This window comes from Leopardus geoffroyi, chromosome B1, assembly GCF_018350155.1.
Source record: "Leopardus geoffroyi isolate Oge1 chromosome B1, O.geoffroyi_Oge1_pat1.0, whole genome shotgun sequence".
NCBI lineage: Eukaryota > Metazoa > Chordata > Mammalia > Carnivora > Felidae > Leopardus > Leopardus geoffroyi.
In genome coordinates this window covers 114,917,347-114,939,050 of record NC_059327.1, presented here as the reverse complement: position 1 = coordinate 114,939,050, position 21,704 = coordinate 114,917,347, and the positions used below count along the sequence as shown (strand labels likewise).

At 41.2% G+C, this 21,704-nt stretch overlaps 1 protein-coding gene across 1 annotated transcript in view; it reads left to right on the top strand.

Moving 5' to 3' along the window:
• The window catches only part of HADH (hydroxyacyl-CoA dehydrogenase), a 49,292-nt gene that overhangs the window by 6,351 nt on the left and 21,237 nt on the right, over positions 1 to 21,704 (top strand). The window contains exon 2 of the mRNA XM_045470942.1: positions 19,045 to 19,173. Within this exon, the coding sequence (XP_045326898.1) occupies positions 19,045 to 19,173 (129 nt within the window). The remainder of the gene's footprint in view (positions 1 to 19,044; positions 19,174 to 21,704) is intronic.

The window sequence follows — 21,704 nt, the reverse complement described above, 5'->3', positions numbered from 1 at the left end:
ACAGAATGCCTTTTTTTGATTGTTGAAGTTAGTGAAGGCAATTTGTGTTGATGGCAGAGTTCAAGGTATTACACAGTCGGAGATAATCATAAACCCAGAATTGCCAACTCTGCGAGATGCATCTGATTTATGACTTTTTCCCTCCATGGATCAAATCATGAGCCCAAGGGCAGGCCCTGATGCAAAGGAACAGCAGCTTCTGGGGTACAGTCAGCATCATGAGTACTAAGTCAGTGCACTTATTCTGGGAGTTGGAAGGAAGTCAGAATTTTGTGAGAGAATGTAATGTTGATGAAACACAGTCCTCCTGCAGTGTAGGGCTCATGGGGCAGCTCACTCTACCAGTTGACGTAGTTCTCACAAACTTACCATTCAAGTTAGGCTTCAGAGAAGCTGCTTCAAATCTGGTGATATGTCTGCAAAAATATTTAAATCCAGCATGCTCCTGCTTGGCATGTTTACTTGGCCCTGTGACTGGAGTACTCCAGAGGCTTTGACAAGTGTGCTATTCACCTGGCCTATTTTTATAGCTCTGAAGCACCCTTGTCTAAAAATATTTCTCTCTGGCTAAGCCTGCCTTCCACCAAGGCTAGGGAAGTCATGGAGCTGAGGACATAGCCTTCAAATTTTTTTCCCCCATTACATATTGTCCTCAAGGTCTTACAGTGGGTGGGTACTGTAATATAGAATAAGAGTTCTCAATGGTTGATTTAAATTATGGTCACTGAAATTAAAGTTCCAGGAACAGTTTTCCTTACTGTAAAAGTAACAGTTGTCTATGGGAGGAAGGAAAAAAGACGTTCTTTTTGTGTTCCATTTGTCCACTACTGTCTCCTCATAGAGTTGGGGATAATTTGGGTGGTATTGTTGCATAATTCAAGAAGAATGAGTGTGGTTTTGAGCCCTCAGTAATGTAATTCTTTTCACATTGTCGGGGCAGGGGGGCCCTCAGCTACATGGATGAAAAGAACCCTGGACCTTCAGGAGATCTAATCTCATCTTGGCTTTCCTACCAGCCATATATGTTTGGTCAGTATTTCCTGGGGGCCCCACAGCCAGGTGGGATCTGGTGCTTAGTGGACAGAGACAGATGACATTTTGTCAGAAGCCTGCAGTAGGGAAGTAGGGAAGACAGCACTGAAACAAATGGTCATAACACAGCGGGGGGGGGGGGGGGGGGCACAGGGGTAAGGGTGTGCAGGGGTATTACAGGAACACAGGAGGGACACCTAGCCCAGGGCCAAGAAGATTGGGGTGTATGGTCTGGAAGTGATCTTAGTTAGTATCTGTGATTCTCAGTGTGTGTGATACTCAGGCTTGGTGAGGTGAAGCTGGGAAGAAGGTATGGACAGAGCCAAGGCCAGGAGGTGAGACAGTAGTAGATGTGGAGGCTGTAGGCCTTGTGGTGGTGTTGAAGTGTCAGTCCTCAGTGAGCATTGTGTCTGGAGAGGAGGTGAGTCTCCCTCCTGGAAGGCTTTGCATGCTATATGTAGGAACTTAAGTTTTATTCCTTGGTGCCTGGGAGCCATCAAAGAGTTTGATGGAGTAATTATTATAGACAGAAGTACCTTTTACAGAATTACATTTTAGATAGAACACTACCGCCTGTGTATGATCTTTTTTTTTAATTTTATTTTTTATTTTTTTAAATTTACATCCAAATTAGTTAGCATATAGTGAAACATGATTTCAGGAGTAGATTCCTTAATGCCCCTTACCCGTTTAGCCCATCTCCCCTCCCCCAACCCCTCCAGTAACCCTCAGTTTGTTCTCCATATTTATGAGTCTCTTCTGTTTTGTCCCCCCTCCCCATTTTTATATTATTTTTGTTTCCCTTCCCTTATGTTCATCTGTTTTGTCTCTTAAAGAAGTCCTCATATGAGTGAAGTTGTATGACTTTTGTCTTTCTCTGACTAATTTCACTTAGTGTAATACCCTCCAGTTCCATCCACATAGTTGCAAATGGCAAGATTTCATTCTTTTTGATTGCCGAGGAATACTCCATTACATATATATATATACACACACACACCACACCACACCACATCTTCTTTATCCGTTCATCCATCGTTGGACATTTGGGCACACACACACACCACATCTTCTTTATCCGTTCATCCATCGTTGGACATTTGGGCTCTTTCCATACTTTCTGCCTGTATATGATCTTAAGTGAATAGTTTTTCTGTTTTAATTCTGTTTCTTTTCTGAGTAAAATTAGCGTGTTGTGTTGGATTAGATAAAAGGTTTTTTTTTTTTAAATTGTGGCAAAATATACATAACATAAAATTTATCATTTTAGCCACTTTTAAATGTAGATAACCCTCACTTTCCAAGAGTTTGCATTATGCTACTTTGCTTTTATGAAAAATCTGTATTAGTACCTGTTTTTGGTAACTGAAAGAAATCCATAAGGGGATTTTTGCTTTTATGGAAAAAGGCTAAAAGCTAAAATAGTGTTCAGCGTTTGTTTGGCAGCGAGCCATTATAGAGGCAGTGCACACCCCGAGTGGCTCCTTCCCTGGGGACTACACTCAGTATCAAGCCACCATGGCTTTGAACTCTGTCTGTGAGCATTTGTGCTTTATTTAGATTTATTTTGTGTATCTGTTAGCAGATGTGTCCTAAGGTATCAGAAAAGCCTAAGAGAAGTTATTTTTGGGGTATGGGAATGCTCAAAAATTTTCCATATAAATTAATGGTAATTGCTTCTTTGCTTCATGCCATTTTGGTTTATGAAAGGTTTCATAGAAGTCTTCCAGATGGTGGGGGAGACCTGTATGCGGTTCAGTGGCATTTAAGCGTTTATACATTATTGTGAAACCATCGCCATCATCTATCTCTAGAACTCTGCATCTTGCAAAATTGAAATTCTGTACCCATTAAAGATGACTTCCGCCCACTGCCCCATCCCCTAGAAGCCACCATTCTACTTTCTATCTCTATGAATTTGACTGTTCTAGGCACATCATCTAAGTGGAATCTGTATTCTTCCTTTTGTGACTAGCTTATTTCACTTAATGTTATATCTTGAAGGTTCATCCATGTTGTACCATGTGTCAGAGTTTCCTTCCTTTGTAAGGAATAATAGTCCATTGGGATATTTTCAGTGGAATAATGTATGCACCACGTTTTCTCTATCCATTTATCCACCTTGGGACACTTGAGTTGCTTCCACTTCTTGGTCACTGTGAATAATGCTGCTGTGAGTATGTGTATACGTAGGACTAACAAGGACTAAATTATTAAGAGTCCTTGCTTTCAGTTCTTTTGAGTATATACCTAGAAATAGAATTGCTAGATAATATGTAATTATTTTTAATTTTTTGAGGAATTTCCATAATGCACCATTTTACATTCTCATCAGCAGTGTGCAAGGGTGCCAGTTTCTCCATATTTTTGCCAATAACTTATTTTGTTTTCACTTTTGTAATAGCCATCAGGATGTGAATAGATCCCTTCCCTGACCTCTGTTTTATCTATTGCTCTTCTGTATGCATTTCTATGAAGAAGGATTTTATGGCTAAAAAAGTTTGAAAGCCACCACACTAATGATATTTAGGGTATCTTTCTGTTCTAAAAATCCGTGGTCTTGTTTATCTGTAGCTAATAAACCTGAACCATAAATGCTTTTCTGATTTCTGATCTCTGATCTTGCAGTAGTTGAGAAGCTAAGGTGCCTCAGTTTCCCCAGTGTGATAGAGAAGAAACCTGTGTTGGAGGGAGTGAGCTTGTGTGTCTGTGGCCATCCTTGACTTGGCTCACACGTGTGCCCCTCACAGATGGTCACAAATACAGGGTTTGCATGCCTCTAGCTTTGCCCACAGCCCCTTGGATAAAAGGTACAGGACACATTCACATGCCCTTCAGTTCCCCTTTTGCCTGGCATCTTAACCACCAGTGCCAGAAAACAGTTAGTCTGTTTGACAAAATAACAGACTTGTAGCATTTTTTTCCACTTGGCAACTGACCAAAAGACTGGTTATTAGCTCTTGTTGTTGTTACTATCCCTTTCAAAGTAATGTGATTTTTTTGTAATTCTAAAATATCTTGAAGGTTATGTAAAATTTGTTGTAGTTTCTAGTTATAATCATGACTTCTTTTTTAAAAAATTTTTAAGTCTTTATTAAATTTTACTTAGTTAACATACAGTTTAATATTAGTTTCAGGTGCAGAATTTAGTGATTTATCACTTACATATAGCACCCAGTGTTCACCACAAGTGCCCTCCTCAATGCCCATCACCCATCTAGCCCATCCTCCCCCCTCCGCCCCCATCTCCCCTTCAGTGCCTCTCAGTTTGTTCTGTATAGTTAAGAGTCTTTTTCCTGGTTTGCTTCTCTTTCTCTCAACCCCCATGTTCGTCTGTTTTGTTTCTTAAATTCCATTTATGAGTGAAATCACACAGCATTTGTCTTTCTCTGACGGACTCATTTTCTTTAGCATAATACTCTCTAACTCTGTCCACATCATTGCAAGTGGTAAGATTTCATTCATTTTTTTTTAATGGCTGAGTAATGTTCCATTTTATGTATGTGTATGTGTGTGTGTGTGTGCGTGTGTGTGTGTATATATATATATATATATATATAGAGAGAGAGAGAGAGAGAGAGAGAGAGAGAAAGAGATACACACACACACACACCACAACTTCTTTATCCATTCATCAGTCGGTGGACACATGGGCTCATTCCATAATTTGGCTATTGTTGATACTGCTGCTGTAAACATAAGGGTGCATTTATCCTTTTGAATCAATATTTTTGTATCCTTTGGGTAAATGCCTTGTAGTGCAAGTGCTGGATCGTAGGGTAGCTATATTTTTAATTTTTTGAAGAACTTCCATATGCTTTTCCAGAGTGGCTGCACCAAGTTGCATTCCTACCAAGAGTGTAAGAGGGTTCCCCTTTCTCCACATCCTTGCCAACACCTGTTGTTTCCTGTGTTGTTAATTTTAGCTATTCTGTATAGTCATGACTTCTTGAGAACTTAGTCCTAAAATGATTTGCAAACTGGGCCTTTTTAGAAATACATTTATTATTCGTTCATGTGTTCTTTTCGTGATTTTTAAAAATGTTTTTATTTATTTTTGAGACAAGAGACAGAGCATGAGCAGGGGAGGGGCAGAGAGAGAGGGAGACACAGAATCTGAAGCAGGCTCCAGGCTCCGAGCTGTCAGCACAGAGCCTGACGCGGGGCTTGAACCCACAGACTGTGAGATCATGACCTGAGCTGAAGTCGGACGCTCAACCGACTGAGCCACCCAGGCGCCCCTCACAAATATTAAGTGTCTTGCATGTGGTGGGTATTGGGGTGGGTAAAAGGTGATGTGTGCTTGCTGCTTTTGGGTAGCTCATTGTCCAGAGAAAGAAATATAAGCATGAACAACTAATAAAGGCAGACAGATTGCCTATCTGTCATCTGGGATGTGACCTGATACATATGAAAGTTTTGGTCGTTTAAATGTCTTCAGTAAGACTTTTAAATATGTTAAGATATGATCTGACCTATAGGATACATCTTCTACAGTAAGGAAAAAGGGAAATTTAAAAGTATATGTAAAAAAAGGCGTATGTATATATTGCACTACATACAAGAAGGCGCAAGTGGGGAGGGGCAGAGAGAGAGAGAGGGAACGAGGTTCTGAAGCAGGCTTCATGCTGACAGTGGAGAACCTGACATGGGGCTCAGATTCAAAGTTGATGCTTAACCGACTGAGCCCCCCAGCTGCCCCTGCACTACATATATGTATATGAAATTCATATTTACTGGAAATTCTGGTTGGACTGCAGATGGGAGTGTGCCAGAACCACCCTGTATTGGTATTTGTGTGAACAGCAAATTCAGACTCTAAAGTGGATGATGCAACAGCTCTTTTGGAAAGGTCTCTAGGTATTTTCTTGAGTTCATCATTAAAAGTTGGTGTTACTCAACATTTCTGTGTCTAATTTATCTCTTTCACATCTGGAATTTCTCCTGTCTATTGATGGGTTAATGACTGTTATTCTGAAATACGTGAGATTTTTACTACATAAAATAGCCTGTGACCAATTTGTTTTTGATTTATCTGTTGTGTTCATACCCTGGTGATTGAGCTACCATTACATAAGTGAGCAGCCATTGACAGCTGGTGGTTCACACCAGCTCTGTACTTTTTCTTTCAGTATTTGGAGTCCTATATGGAAGATTTTTTTTGTATCTGTAAATCAGTAGAGGTACCAAGAAGTGACCACCTCTGTTAGAGATTGGGGGAGGTTTCACTAAAGGAGAAATAGCCTCTGTGTTGAAGGTTATTGGAGTCCCCCAAGCAGCAATGAGGGAGAAGGGGCTTCCTGGTAGGGGGAACCACCTAGGCAGGGGCGTGAAGCCATGAAATAGTTCAGAGAAGGAGGACGTATGGTGTGCCTGGGGTAGAGTACAGGCCCTGGTTACTGTACTCCAGAGCATCTCGTATTTAGCAATTACTTATGGATAGGCACTGTGTACAAGGCATATGATAAGTACTAGAAAGTACAAAGCCCAAAAGAGTTTCTGCCATAAGGAATTTAAGTCTACGGGCAGAAATTGCTAAACAAAGATCCAAATGACACAGTTTACTTTGTTATAAAGTGCCATAATAAGACCAGCAAAAGTCTAGCTCTGTGGTTTCAAAACAGAAAAAAAGAGCACATTCGTTTGGAAAAAGGCTTCATGGAGAGGGTAACATTTGAAGTGGGCCTTGAATAATGGGTAGAATTTTTTAAGACTGTAATTAAAGGTTGAGATTAAGAAAAAGGTGTTGTCCAGCAAATTGTGACTCTCAGAATAGTGATACCATTAATGAAGTTCAAAGAGAACTGGATTTAGGGTCAGGACAATGACTGTAGGACATCAAGATGATGACTAAGGATGGAAGGTGTTAGTTTTAGGCATAGTTGGAATTATGAGAATGAGAGTCCAGAAGGAAAAGATACAGAGACAAAAAGAATATTGAAAGCAGAATTTTGAAGGATTTGTTTAAACAAAGGTTTAAACCTTTGTTTAGAGGCTGAAAGATTGAGAGAAGTCAATATGGCTAAGAGGAACAGAGATAAGAAATAGAGGTAAGAAATTGGAGACAGTTTAAAAATTAAGCCCTAGTTGGCAGTGTGCAGGGCTTTGGAAGAGTAGAAGATAAAGCTGAAGAAGAGGCATTGGCTTTAGCAGTTAGAAGACCACAGATAAGTTATACAGCAGTTGTGGTGGAGGAAGTGTTTAAGTGTTTAAGGAGGTGTTGCTAGTGTTTAAGAATTGCATAGCGGGGGTGAAAGTGGAAGCACTGAGGGTGGTGACCAGAGTCGCAGTTGGCAAGCATCATTGCACCTTCTGTGAGCCTGGCCTTGGTCTGGACACTTCAGATGCATTCACGTCTTTAACATTCATAGCAATCCAGTGAGAAGGGTACTGGTTATCTCTTGTAACAGATCAGGAAACCATAGATAGAGAGGCTGCATAACTTGCTCAAAGTCCTGCAGTCCAGTGGCTAAGCCAGGGTTTAAAGTCTGATTCTAGAAGTTGTGTTCCACATACTATTCTGCCACCCAGTAATTGGTAGTGAAGTGAAGGCCAGCTTTAGGAGGTTAAGGAAGTTTGAAGGTCCCCCCTCCCCAACTTTTTCTTTTTTTGTTTTTTTGTTTTTTTTTTTTTAATTTTCTTCAAGTTTTTTAAATGTTTATTTATTTTTGAGAAAGAGGGACAGAGTGTGAAGTGGGGAGGGGCAGAGAGAGAGGAAGACACAGAATCTGAAGCAGCTCCAGGCTCCAAGCTGTCAGCACAGAGCCCGACATGGGTCTTGAACTCATGGACCTGGGAGATCATGACCTGAGCCAAAGTCGGACGCTTAACTGACAGAGCCACCCAGGCACCCCTCTTACTTTCTTTTTAAATGAAGAGAGATCCCAGTCTGTTTGTAAAAACAGGAAGGACATAGAAAGGAACAAATCTTGGGATCAGAAGGTTTAAGAACCAGGACGCCTGAGTGGCGTAGTTGGTAAGCGTCCAACTCTTGACTACGGCTCAGGTCATGATCTCTTGGTTTGTGAGTTCTAGCCACACCTCGGGCTCTGTGCTGGCAGCTCATGGAGGTTTTCTCTCTCTACCTCTCTCTCTCTGCCCCTACCCTGCTGGTGCTCTCTTTCTCTCTCAAATAAATAAACTTAAAAAAAAAAAAAAGGCATAAGAACAAAAGCAAAATAAAATAATTTACCTTAGGAGGCTGTACCTGGATCTAGTATTAGGCCTCAGACCCTTGAAGAAGGAGGAAGGGAGCTGCCTAGAATAAAAATAATCAGCTCTTGTGATATTCCAGGCACCATTTTCAGTGTTTAGCATGTATTAACTCATTTAATCCTCTCAACAACCCTATTGCCCCCCTTTTTTTTTTTTTCTAGATAAGGAGACGGCCCACAGAGGTCATGGAATGTTTCCCATCTCACATCTGGTAGCTGAGCTCCAGATGAGCTGGTCCTTGCTCAGCTCAGAAAGGTCTTGACTGCTCCCTTTGGACCCAGCAGTGCCTTTTGGGTTAAGAATAGCCAGCACGTGAGCTCCAGATGTGGACAGCTTACCTTCAAATCCTAGTTCCCTTCAGACCTTCAGTTTTCTTATAGTTATAATACCCCAAAGGCTATTATGAAGATGAAATTGGGTAATTTATGAGGAGTGAAAGCTCCCTGAGAGCAGGGGACTTGTTTTATTCACTACCTTATTCCAGAGCCTGAAAGAGGCATGGATGACATAAATGTTGAGTCAGTAGTAGGCAGTAGTCATTTGAAGGAGTGAACGTGGAGATGTAGCCATAGCCAGCATGTACTCTAAACGGTAGTTCTCCTCTCCATAGGGGAGCTCAGGTATTGGGTATGGGATCAAAAATGCTCACCCTCAGAAACCAAGTGTTTTGTCTGTGACTTTTGATCATTCGGTGGAAAGCATTTTCTAATAATCTCTGTATTTTTCACCCAGACTGTTCAAAGGTTTCCCTGCTATCCATATTGTTTGTGTACCCCAGTACATTAAAACCTTGGATTGTGAGTAACTTGTTCTGCGAGTGTTCCACAAGATGAGCAGACATTTCTTTTTTTTAATTTTAATTTTAATTAATTAATTAATTTATTTATTTTTATTTTTTAATTTACATCCAAACTAGCATATAGTGCAATAATGATTTTGGGAGTAGATTCCAGTGATTCATTCCCTATGTATAACACCCAGGAGCAAACATTTCTAATAAATTTAACTTTATAAACAAGCAGTGTCTTGTAATATGAGTAGTACATGACACCGAATGTCACATGATCACAACTGAGCCAGTAGTTCTTCTCTCACTGAGGGATTGTGGGTGATGGTCTCCCATGCTCAGATGCTTGGTCTCAGGCCATGGTGTTTGGCAGAAATCTGTGATTTTTCAGAATGTTGGAGGGTGCCCACAACTGGCACTAGTGTGTTTTTTTGTCACTTCAAAGCACCTATGGATAGTCCTTTGCTTTTCCATACAAGAGTAAGCATAGGAATGCTTTGCCTCATTCTAGGTCAGGCTGCCTGCAGATACAGACTCTTTTCTCTGCTGCCTTATTGCCAGTTAAGAGCATATGACAAGAGTCTATTGATACTGTACTGTAGTCAATATCTGTGCGAGTGTATACAATGGCCCTCATGCAGAAAAAGGTTGAAAAGTGGTAAGAAGGAGATGATTATGGTGGAAGTTAAGAAGGAAATCATCAAGAATTATGAATGAAGTGTGTGAGTGGCTGAAATTGCAAGATTTTATAGGAAGTCTGCGTCTGCATCTCATCTGCAGAGGAGAAGGAGATAAAGGTAGGGGGATCCCTCACTTCAAATGAGATTAGGGAGATGTTTAAAATGTGGGAAACCGTGCAAAATTTTGTAGAAAAGCACCACTGGAATAAGGCTGTAGCAGTGCGAGCGATGAATTTGTTTAACGACAATGCAATGTCACATTTCCGCGAAATCCTCAAAAGGAGGCAAAAGCAAGTGTCCTTGGATAGGTTCCTTGTTAAAATTGCACGAAAAGAAAAAGATTCCATTGAGCCAATAGATAGCAGTGATTCCTTTAGTGAGAGTGAAAGTCGTCTTACACAATAACCCTCCTCTCTTGTCTCCCTCACACCAGCCACAAAGGTTTTCAAAGGTAAGTGCAGGTTAATTTATTTTTCTTTATATTTTGTATTTTCTTCTTTATTATTTTGTATTCTATTACAGTATTGTAATCATTTTTATATGAATAGTTTTAGGTTGTAGAACAAATCATCTAACTTTCCATTATTTCTTAGGGGAAATACGCTTTGATATACAAGTGCTGTGGATTACAAGCATGTTTTCGGAATGAATTATGCTCACAAACCAGGGCTTTACTGTACAGTTATTTGGCTTCCCAGAACAACACAGCAGTCTTGTTCTGTTCTTAGCCTTCAAAGCAGAGTGTAAATGAAAGCCGTGAATGAAAACTAACTTCTTGAAGGACTCAGGATTTCAGTGGGGAGGAGTAACTAGAAAGCCATAACCATGAACCACCATATTTATCATAGGAGAGAAGTGGGCCTCAGCAACAATTAGGAATGAATCTTACAAGACTGATAGAAGTTAGATGGGAAAGAGATTTTAAGGTCAAAAAGAAGCAGCTAAAGAAACTGTGTGGGATGGCCTTAGGAGTTATGAGTGTTACAGTTTTAGACTTGTTTAGACATGTTCCTTCCTCCCCAACCACCATGAACCCGTGGAGACTTTTGCACTTTAAGAAAATGAAACAAATCTCTGTTAAGGTTGCAAGAGATGAGCTTAAAAGGGGGAAACTCTGTTGGGAGGCTTTTGCTGTGGAAACATCTGGCCCTACACTGGTTTGTTATGTGGGACTGAAAGAGGAATGTTGTTGAACTAAGTGTCAGCGCTGTGTTTCAGTTTAAATGTGTGACGACGACGACGACTTCTTCTTTTTCTTCTTCTTCTTCTTCTTCTTCTTCTTCTTCTTCTTCTTCTTTTTTTGATACTTTTTTTTGGATACACCTTCTTAATATTTCATTTTATGGTTACCAGAAAGGTTAGATGAGGTCATTGCTTTTCAAACTAGGGTCTTTATGAAAGCTTATTTTGAGGATCTGAAAGTTCTATAAGAAATTAAAAAATTATGTGTTTTCCTGTCATTGATGATCTTGAAATTTTAAACATCTTCTGGATGATATGAATGTTTATTGTATCACTGATAAGATCTGATACATCAGTGCCAGTATGTACACTTGTGTTTGTAATATCATTCGTGTCAAGGGAAGACACAGTGCCTTCTCCAAGAACCTTTTGCTATAAATTGAAGAAAGAAGTGGGAGAATGGAACAATTACAGGCATTTGGTAAAGATATAACAGCTCTGGATACTGAAGAACTGAGTCTTTCAGTGGTTAGCACAATACTTACGTTGTAGATACTTGTGTTACATGGATCCTCTCTTGGGGTCAGTAATTAGCTGTAGGAATAGTGGTAACCACATAATGTGTTTTCCTGTTCCAAATGTCGAAAATAATCATATATGCTCTTTTACTGTAGGTTTTAATCTCATAATTGTCAAGAGAATAAACTACAGAACCATAAGGTGACACCTTATTAAAATGGGCATTTGATACTTGAGAATTGGTTAAATAAAATTAAACGAGATAGGCCTGATGTCTGGCACATACGAAGTACTCTAAACTGTAGTTGTTACTAGGGACAGCAAACCTCTGTGGCCTCTGGTTTCTGTTTGCTGTGGAGTTTTTCAAGGGATTTCTTCTCTAGGGAACTCAGGATTTTACCCTGGCACTGCTGCCTGTGGAGAAGAAAGGGAGCAACTAGCTTAAGACTGTTGGGGGTTAGCCAGGAACCAGCAGTCATCAAAGATCAGTGTAGATGCATATGTGGCCAGAGATCAATACTAGAAGAGAGCCATTTCAAGGAAGGTACTGGAACATAATCAGGAAACAAGTGTGTGGGGCTTGACCTTCAATAAAGGAATTAAGAAGCAAGTAGTTCTGTTTAGGGGAAATGTAGCAATACCCTCATGTTCAAGAGTCCTGGGCAGAAGTAGGAGCTTGGTGGAGCCTGACTTTTCCTTGAGGAATTTGGGGAGAAGTTAGAGGAGAGGAGTCTTTCAGATAGTATGTTCTAGATAACATTTAGAACTTTCTCAGGGACAGGGCAATAGGAAGACCTAGAAACCCTACTGATTTAGGGACAGAGATTTGCTGGCCTCTCAGTGGTTTGAGGAGATAGTTGGCAACCCAGGAGGGCTGGGATGGGGTGGGGATAGGGATCAGGGCTGACAGGTTCTTTATTTTAGAGTGATGCTTTGGTTCTTGGGCTGTGCATTAGAATCATCTGGGGGTGTTTTTTTTAAATGCCAGTGCCTTCAGGCTAAGTAAATCACAGAATCTGCAGGTGAGAGTTGGACATTGGTTGATTTAAATGTCCCTCACCTGATTCTAATCTGCAACCAGATTTGAGCACAGACTGTAGAACATCAGAATCACTAGGAAGGCTTTGTTAAAATTCTGACCCAATCCATAGTTTCTGATTTATTGGGTTGGGAGTGGAGTCTGAGAATTTTCGTTTCGTTTCTTTTTTTTTTCTTTTAAGTTTATTTATTTTGAGAGAGCGAGCAGGGGAGGGTCAGAGCAAGAGGGAGAGAGAGGATCCCAAGCAGGCTCCACGCTGTCAGCAGTGGAGCCCAACTTGGGGCTCAGACTCAAGAACCATGAGATCATGACCTGAGCTGAAACCAAGAGCCAGATGTTTAACCAACTGAGCCACTCAGGCGGACTGAGAATTTGCATTTCTAACAAGTTCCCAGCTGATGTTGATGCTGCTGGCCCGGGACCCATACTTTGAGAACTCCTATTCTAGAAACACAGGCTGTTTCAAGTGTCTTTTGAGGCTTTAATGCTCACATGGAAGCTGTCATTTAACTGGATAGATGTTCTTGTTTATCAAGTCCTTTTTGCTGTGACTATGACTGTGATATGATTGAACTGAAGGCTGCTTCTGTTGTTATTATACCACTTGCTAACCCTAACCATGGGAAATACACAAGTTGCCGAACCTCTTTAAGCCCCAGTTTACCTTATCTACGAAATGGAATGGTCCTTCCAATTTCATAAGAACTGTTCAAGTGTATTAGGACTCCAGTTTGGAGAAGAACTGACACATTATTTAACAGGAATTTTTGTGGATGTCACCAAGTCCATAATAGTTACTAAGGAAGGCATGAGGGAAAGAGAATACAAAAAAGTCAATAGCATGAAATTTTTATAAAATGATATTTTATTATTTTTGTATCTTGAAAGCTGGTTGTCTCAGCAAATAAGGCAGCATTCCTTGGACTCCTCTAACTAGATTACAAGAAAAGTTCTGGGGCCAGGCAGCCTTGGAATTCGACCTCTGGCTTCACAGCTTAACAGCTGAGTGATATTGCCCTCTCTAATTCCTTTTCTTCATTTGCAAAACAGGGTTGATGTCTGCTTTAACAAAGTTGTTGGATTGATCAGAAATAGTCTTGGAAAATGTAGAGTATGTGCCTGGTACATAGTAAGTGCTCAGTACATTGCGGCTCTTAATTTTGCTGCATTTGTTGCTTTTTTTTCTTTCTTTTTTTAAGGGTTTGTGTTCTTTCTGATAATTGTGGATAGAGACTGTTACTTCTGTAAGCACTCCTAGCTCTCAGGGATCTCATAGGAGAAATAGACAAGTGCATTAATAATTTAGAAAGAAATAAGCTGGCCTTTATTAAGTGGTCTGTGGCTGTGTAGCCATGCTTACGACGGTCTCAGCTTATAGAGCCAGTCTGGGGTAAGAGTCATGCAGCTCTCAGGTCTGACATGGAATGCATGGGGGCAAGGGACAGACTGCTTGATCTTGAGTCCATCTCAGTGCTGGACAGTTCAGACACATAGCAGTAGGAAAGGAATACCAATCCCATTTGGAGTAGATTAATATAGTAAAAAACATTGGACTCATCCTGTGGAAAGCATCTAATACGTGCCAGGCAATGAGCTAGTTGTGTTTTGTTTGTTTGTTTATTTATTTACTAAGTAAGCATTGAGTGCTAACTATGGGCCATGTGCTTAGGTTTGCAAAGACAAATAGGACATGAAGTTGTCCTCAAGATGTTGCTGACCTGATGTCCCTAGAATATGTCTGCAAGAAATGACTGCAGGAAACTTGAACATCAGGTTGGGTTGCTGTCTGTGGGTAGATAGAATGAAAATATTGCTGTAACCTGAAATCACTTGAAGTGATGCTATAAAGTTCATCCGTTCTATCCGTAATAAATTGTGACCTGCACCAAAGAGCTTCTTCATAAAATGGAAAATGCTTCACAGAGAATTTAATTTTCTCTTTTTTGCCTGTATTCTCTCCATTCAAACCTAACCATATCCACTTTGGTTTTAAATAGGAATGTCCTGGGGAGCCTGGGTAGTTCAGTCGGTTGAGCATCAGACTTCGGCTCAAGTCATATCTTGCAGTTCATGGGTTTGAGCCCCGCGTGAAGCTCTGTGCTGACAGCTTAGAGCCTGGAGCCTGCTTCAGATTCTGTGTCTCCCTCTCTCTCTGCCCCTACCCCTTTTGTGCTCGCTCACCCTCCCTCCCTCCTTCTCTCTCTCTCTCTCTCTCAAAAGTAAATAAACATTAAAAAAAATTTAAATAGGAATGTCCTTTCTACCTGTGTCTACACCATAAGATTTCCTTCATATTTTCCTGAAGTTTTATGAATTAATCAAGAAAAGAAAAGCTGAAGTAGAAAATGTTTACAAAAACAAAAACAAAACTGTCAGGAATAACTATTTAGAGTATACAATTGTTGCCTTCTCACTAGACCAGAAATACTGGTATAGGCACTTTGGAGAGTCCAAAATCCTAGAAAATGTTCCAGTCATTTGAGTAAGAGAGAAAAAATTGAGCTTTTTTCAGACCAATGAGGCACTGTGGAGCTAAGGGAAATTTTGCAGAGCAAAAATGTGATCAGTAACACACTGGGAAAGATCTGTCTTCTTCCTCTCTGTTAGGTTTGTCCCCTCCTTGCACCTCCTGCATCTTCTGGTTGAGAGGGAAAATAAACAAATGTTTTTAACACGCTCACTTTGACGTGATCATTTGACATGTGCACTTTGCTCTCCCAGAACATTGCCTGGAGAGTCTTGATTTAATAGCTGTTTTTGGCCAGTGTCTACACACACATGTTGTCTCTAGTGTGCTCATTCAGGATGAGGCAAGGCAGGGACCCACCTGCTCAGTGTCTTTTTGCGGGGGTGGGGTTGTGGGAGAACAGAAGAGGGAGTGGCTGAAGGAGTTAATCAGAGGACTTAGGATAAGAGGAGGGTCAGCATATAGGCTGAAAATGCTTTTCTGGCCATGGTTTTTCCTGGTTGAATTTTATAATGCATGTGGCTTTGGTTTACTTGAATATTTGAGGGCACCTTCCTCTCCAGGTTTGGTTCTGCTTGCAGTTTAAACAAAGTAATTATAATTGATCCTTGAACAACATGGGTCTAAACTATGTAGATCCACTTATACATGGATTTTTTACAATATTGTAAATGTATTTCCTCTTCTTTAAGATTTTCTTAACATTTTCTTTAGCTTGCTTTACCGTAAGAATATGGTATATAATACATAAAACATGCAAAAATATTAAAAAAAAATTTTTTTTTAACATTTATTTATTTTTGAGACAGAGAGAGAGCATGAACAGGGGAGGGTCAGAGAAAGAGGGAGACACAGAATCTGAAACAGGCTCCAGGCTCTGAGCTGTCAGCACAGAGCCCGACGCGGGGCTCGAACCCACGGACCGTGAGATGGTGACCTGAGCCGAAGTCAGACGCTTAACCGACTGAGCCACCCAGGCGCCCCGCAAAAATATTTTTTAATTGATTGTTAGTAGTAAGGCCTCTGGTCAACAGTAAGCTTAATAGTTAATTTTTGGGGAGCCATAAGTTGTATGTGGATTTGCAATGGTGTAGGGGGTCAGCACACCTAACCCCAAGTTGTTCAGGCGTTTAGTGTATAAGGAAAGCATTGTGGCTTATCTGCTCTATGACAAAAAATTCCCCATGACTGTCAAATCAAACATGAGTATAATAACTTTGAAAATGGGTTTCTAGAGAAAAGGTGTGAAATCACCTCTTATTTGTTCCTTCCCTGTCCCCTTCCCCCACACCTCTTCATGGTTAACCCTTTATTCCTTGGAAGTTGGCCCATTCTGGATGTCCTCCTCTTATCCAGCCTTCTGAGCTCAGATGCCTGAAAGGATTCTTCACTATGGCAGTTTTTATTTTATTTGACTTCCCATATATGGAGCCTTATATATTTAGTTTTTTCCCCCATGTATTCTCAGTATGATTATAAAGTCCCTGAGCAGAAGGACACTGCCCTCATTTTCTTTATCTCTCTTTCCTTCAGCTTTGGTACTATCTTGTGCCAGATGTACTTGAATTTTCTTCTCCAACTCCTTGAGGAGCAAAAAAACTTGAGTGATGCCTGCTGGAGAAAAAGGAGGGGAAGTAGACTGGGACCTAGTCATGTAGAAATCTGAGGAATCCTTTCTGTCCTAGTCTAAGGATGATCTAGGTCAGAGGTTAAGAGGGACAAAGTGACGATCACTTGTGTCATTCCAGAGGGACTCTCAGAGGAGCTGGAACAAAAATGGGAGGTCCCTAAGCCAGCACCTCTGCTTGCCTCCACCTTGCAGGTGAGGTGTCCCATCGCTGGTCGTCACACCTCCCTTCACCTGTTGCTTCGCAGGGTTGTCTGTCTCCAACTAGTTTAATTTCATCACCAGCTGCATCTGGAATTTGAGATTTATTTTCTTAGTTTCTGTGTCATGATTCTCCACCAAATCTCCCCACTTCTCCAGCTGTGGTGATTTAGGCACAGGACCCAGCGTATAGTTATACTCATGGCTACCATTTGTTACAGCAAAAGGATACAAAACAGAAACAGCAGAGGGAAAAGTTGTGTGGGGAAAAGTCTGGCGGAAAACAGGGGCAAGCTTCCAGAGTCCTCTCCCAGTGGAGTCGCACAGGACACACACAGTTCCTCCAGGAATAAGTTGTGACGGCACATATGGAATGTTGACCAGGGATGCTCATTGGAGACCCAGGGCCCTTGGTCTTTATTGGGGCTGTTCACATAGGCACCCTCTGCCTGGCACATACCAAAGTTCCTGACCCCCAGAAAGAAAGCAGGTGTGCAGCAAAAACCACAATGCATAAGCAGTTTAGGCACAGAGAACCATTCTTCTCCGGGAAGGATGGGAACCCTCCAAATCTAAGTTTCCAGGTGCCAGCCAAGGGCATTTCTAAAGATAACAGTCCCAGGCCTGCTGTGTTGCCTTTTCTGCACTGTGTCTAAATTTGCTCTTGCTTTTTTTGCTCTGAATTTATTAGATGTTCAAATTTGTGTCACGTGATTTGAGGTGTTGGCAAGATGAGCCTGGGTCTGCTGTTATTTAGAGAGAAACCCTCCTCTGGATTGATGGGGGTTTTGCTTTCCGGACGTTGTTTTGCTTTGGCCATGCTGCCTGCCTGCAGCTTGTGTTTCGGCCAATAGGGCAAGTTCACCGCTTTTCTCTGTCCTTTTATCAAGGTAATTCTCGTTACCACCACTACCCAGCTATGGTTGTTAGACCTTCCTGTCCTGGCAGCATTTTCTTTTCTTGGTTCCCAGGCATGCTCTGGGGCAGGGCAGTACTGATGCTGCCTGCCTACAGGTCCCACAGGCTCAGACTTGCAGCCCCTTTATGAAGCTTTCCCAGGAAGAGAACGTAGGTGCTATTGTAATTAACTTCCATTTAAAACCTGTCTTATAATTTTTATAAGTGTTCTTAGGAAATCTTGGCTCAGGGATTTGAACCTCTTTGCCTTTGAGTTTTGCTTTTCTGTTACTTTTCCTCTCTGGTTTTCAGCTTTGAATTTTTAGTTGCCTAGTTTAAAAAAATCTCACATCATGATGGTAGTTTAGAACTGTTTCTTCCTGTCATCTCTGGGCAGGTTCATTTCAGCTAACCTGTCCCTCCCCTACTCACTGTTGGTCTACAGAAGTTTTAAAGCAGTGGCCCTGCAGGGGTCTTCTCAGACCCTGAGGGGCATGTCAGTTGTGCTGGTGTCCTGTATCATTTATATTTGTCTTATAGGCCATGGTCCTCTTACTTATGGCTTGAACTGAGTACAATGCCTACCTGTAATGTGACCCAATGACCTATTTTTAGCCACACTACTTCCACAGTCCTTGCCAAAGCTGTTGGCAAATTATGATGGAATTGGGATTGACTTGTCACTGAATATAGCTGAACGAAGCTGGCTCCAGGTGAACTTTGAGCAGCTTCACTAAATGTGCCCCTCGGGACTTAGCCAAGGTGGGATGGGGCAGGGAGGGAAATTGCCCTCCTAAGTTGGCTGACCACCAAAGACCTACTTTCATGGGAACCATGTCACTAAATAGCCCTTGGAAACTTTTTGCTACAGTTATTCACGTCTTCCTGTTACTGAGCTAAGGACGCAGAAGAGATGAGCTAAGTGGTCAAGCTACACAGGATATGCTCCAATTTTAAGGAAAAAAGATGGTGGATGGGGAGTAAGCGCTCTGTGAGTGGGCTCTTGAGCACATGGAGTACGGCTAGTGCAACTGAGGAACTGAATTTTGAACTTTAGTCCATTTCAGTTAAATACCATATGTGGCTAGTGGCTCCCTGTTGGACAGTACTGTTCAGGGAAGTGATTAGAGTGTGGCCTTCAGAGCCTTGATTCAGATCCCAGCTCTGCTGCCTACCTGTTGTGTGACAGTGCACATACTTCTTATAAGGTGGTTTTGAGAATTTGTCCATCCACATAAAGGCTTTAGAGCAGTGCCTGGCAAGAGGTATGTGTTTAGTTGATACTGGCTTATTATTACGTTTACTTGGTATTTTGAATGGAATGGTGGCAGAGTTTGTATGGAATATGAAACTCTACTATTTTTATTCTTTTATGTTTTCTTTCTTTTTTTGCTCTAGGTTGCTGCAGCAACTGGCCACACGGTAATGTTGGTGGACCAGACAGAGGACATACTAGCAAAATCTAGAAAGGGGATTGAGGAAAGCCTTAGGAAAGTGGCCAAGAAGAAGTTTGCAGAAAACCCCAAGGTAATTTTTGTTTTATATGATTTCAAGACCATTCCTCTGACCATATCACATTTGGTGGCCTTTGCTTCTTTTTCGATTTGTTGTGTAAAGCTCATTTTCCCATAACTTTAGACCAGTATAAGTAACATCATCACTGTACATACTAACTGTAAGAACTGATTACAAAACAGGAGAAGTAGATAACCATATTGTTGGGTTTTGAGGTGGGGGAGAAGGTTTCTGCAGGTAGTGAACTCATTCTGTCCATTGAGAATTTGGGCTTAAGGAACACCTGTTTTGTTATACTGATGGAAGAGAGTGAAACAGGAAGGTAATTTTTGTACTTGTAAGTTTAAAAGAAAATGATATAATAAACATTGTATTCAGATAGAAAATTTTGATTGCTTAAACAACGTCTTATGCCTTTTTATAATGTCATTACCAGAGAGGAAAATACAGAATGTTCTCACTTCCCAGCAGCAGAGGGGGTGCAAGAACCTGAGGAACCCTAGAAGGCTGGAAACTGGTTCACTGACTCGTTTTCTTTGGACCTTCACATTTAATTAGAAATACTGTGGAAGTCACCAAGTGAATTTTTGTTTACGCTTGTCACCTTGTTAAAGTTGCTTAAGATTGGTTCCCTTGGGGCTTGGATGGAATTTCACTTTCATACACAGGCAGAGAAGAGTGCAGGTAGGGTTTTTGTTCTGTTTGTCACCTCAGGTGTCCATAGTGTACGTCTAGTTGCCTTTTCAAAAAAATTGTTTATTTATTTATTTATTTAAAAAAAAATTTTTTTTAAACGCTTATTCATTACTGAGAGATAGAGACAGAGCCTGAGCAGGGTAGGGGCAGAGATAAGGGGAGACACAGAATCCGAAGCAGGCTCTAGGCTCTGAGCTGTCGGCACAGAGCCCGATGCGGGGCTCGAACTCACAAACTGTGAGATCATGACCTGAGCTGAAGTCGGACGCTTAACCAACTGAGCCACCCAGGCACCCCTCAAAAAATGTTTTTAAAGTTTATTTATTTTGAGAGAGAGAGAGTGAGCATGAGCATGAGCAGGGAAGGGGCAGAGAGAGAGGGAGAGAGAAAAATCCTGATCAGGGTCCATGCTGCCAGCACAGAGCCCAACATCAGACTCATGAACTGTGAGATCATGACCTGAAGAGAAATCAAGAGTCAGATGTTCAACTAAGTGAGCCACTCCAGCGCCCCACGTTTTAAAATTCTTTATTATAAAACATGTGTCAGATAAAATTTGCCATTTTAGCTGTTTTTAAGGGTAGAATTTGGTGACTTTAATTACATTCACACTATTGTGCAGCCATCACAACTCTTTACAAAACTTTCATCTTTCCAGAGAGAAACTCTATATCCATTAAGCAATAACTCCTCATTCCCTCCTTCTCCCATCTCCCAGTAACCACTAATTTGCTTTCTGTCTCTCTGAATTTGCCTGTTCTAGGGACCTCTGGTAAGTGGAATCATATGCTTTTTGTCCTTTTTTGACTTGATTTATTTCATCTGTCTTCAAGATTCATCCAGGTTGTAGCATGTGTCTGACCTCCACTCTTTATCACGCTTGAATAATACTCCATTATATGTCTATATACCACATATTGTTTATCCATTCCTGTCAGTGACCCTTGGGTTGTTCTCACCTTTGGACCATTGTGATGAATAATGCTGCAGTGAACATTGATATACTATCTGTTCAGGTCCTTCTTTAATTCATTCACATATGTACCAGAAGTAGAATATCTGGGTCATAGGACAGTCCTGTGTTTGGCTTTTTAAGGAACCACCAAACTGTTTTCTACGGTGGCTAAACAATTTTACATTCCTACAAGCAGTGTATGAAGGTTCCAGTTTCTCCACATCCTGGCCAACACTTGCTTTTTATTTTTTTCATAATAGCCATCATGGGAGGTGTGAAGTGGTATCTCACTGTGGTTTTGGTTTGCATTTTCTTTTTCTTTTTTAAGTGTATGTATTTGAGAGAAAGAGAGAGAGAGAGAGCATGAGCAGTGGAGGAACAGAGGGAGAGAAAGAGAGAATCCCAAGTAAGCTCCGTACTGTCAGTACGGAGCCCAATGCAGGGCTTGAATTCATGAACTGCAAGACTATGACCCGAACCGAGATCAGAGTCAGATGCTTAACTGACTCAGATACCCAGATGCCCCGCTTTGCGTTTTCTTAATATGTAGTCACCTTTTAAAGATCAGAGGGGCAGGAGTGGAGATAATTTTTACTTTCTCCCTGAAGAAATCCAAGCAATAAGTATCACAGGCAGATTAACAACTGTCATCTGTCCCCCAAATTCTTTTTTTTTTTTTAAGTTTATTTATCTATTTTGAGAGAGAGAGAGTGAGCAGGGGAGGGGCAGAGAGAGAGGGAGAGAGAGAATCCATAGCAGACTCTGCGCTGTCAGTGTGGAGCCCAGTGAGGGGCTGGAACTCACTAACCGTGAGATCATGACTGGAGCTGAAACCGAGTCAGATGCTTAACTGACTGAGCCACCCAGGCACCCCTGTCCCCCATATTCTTAA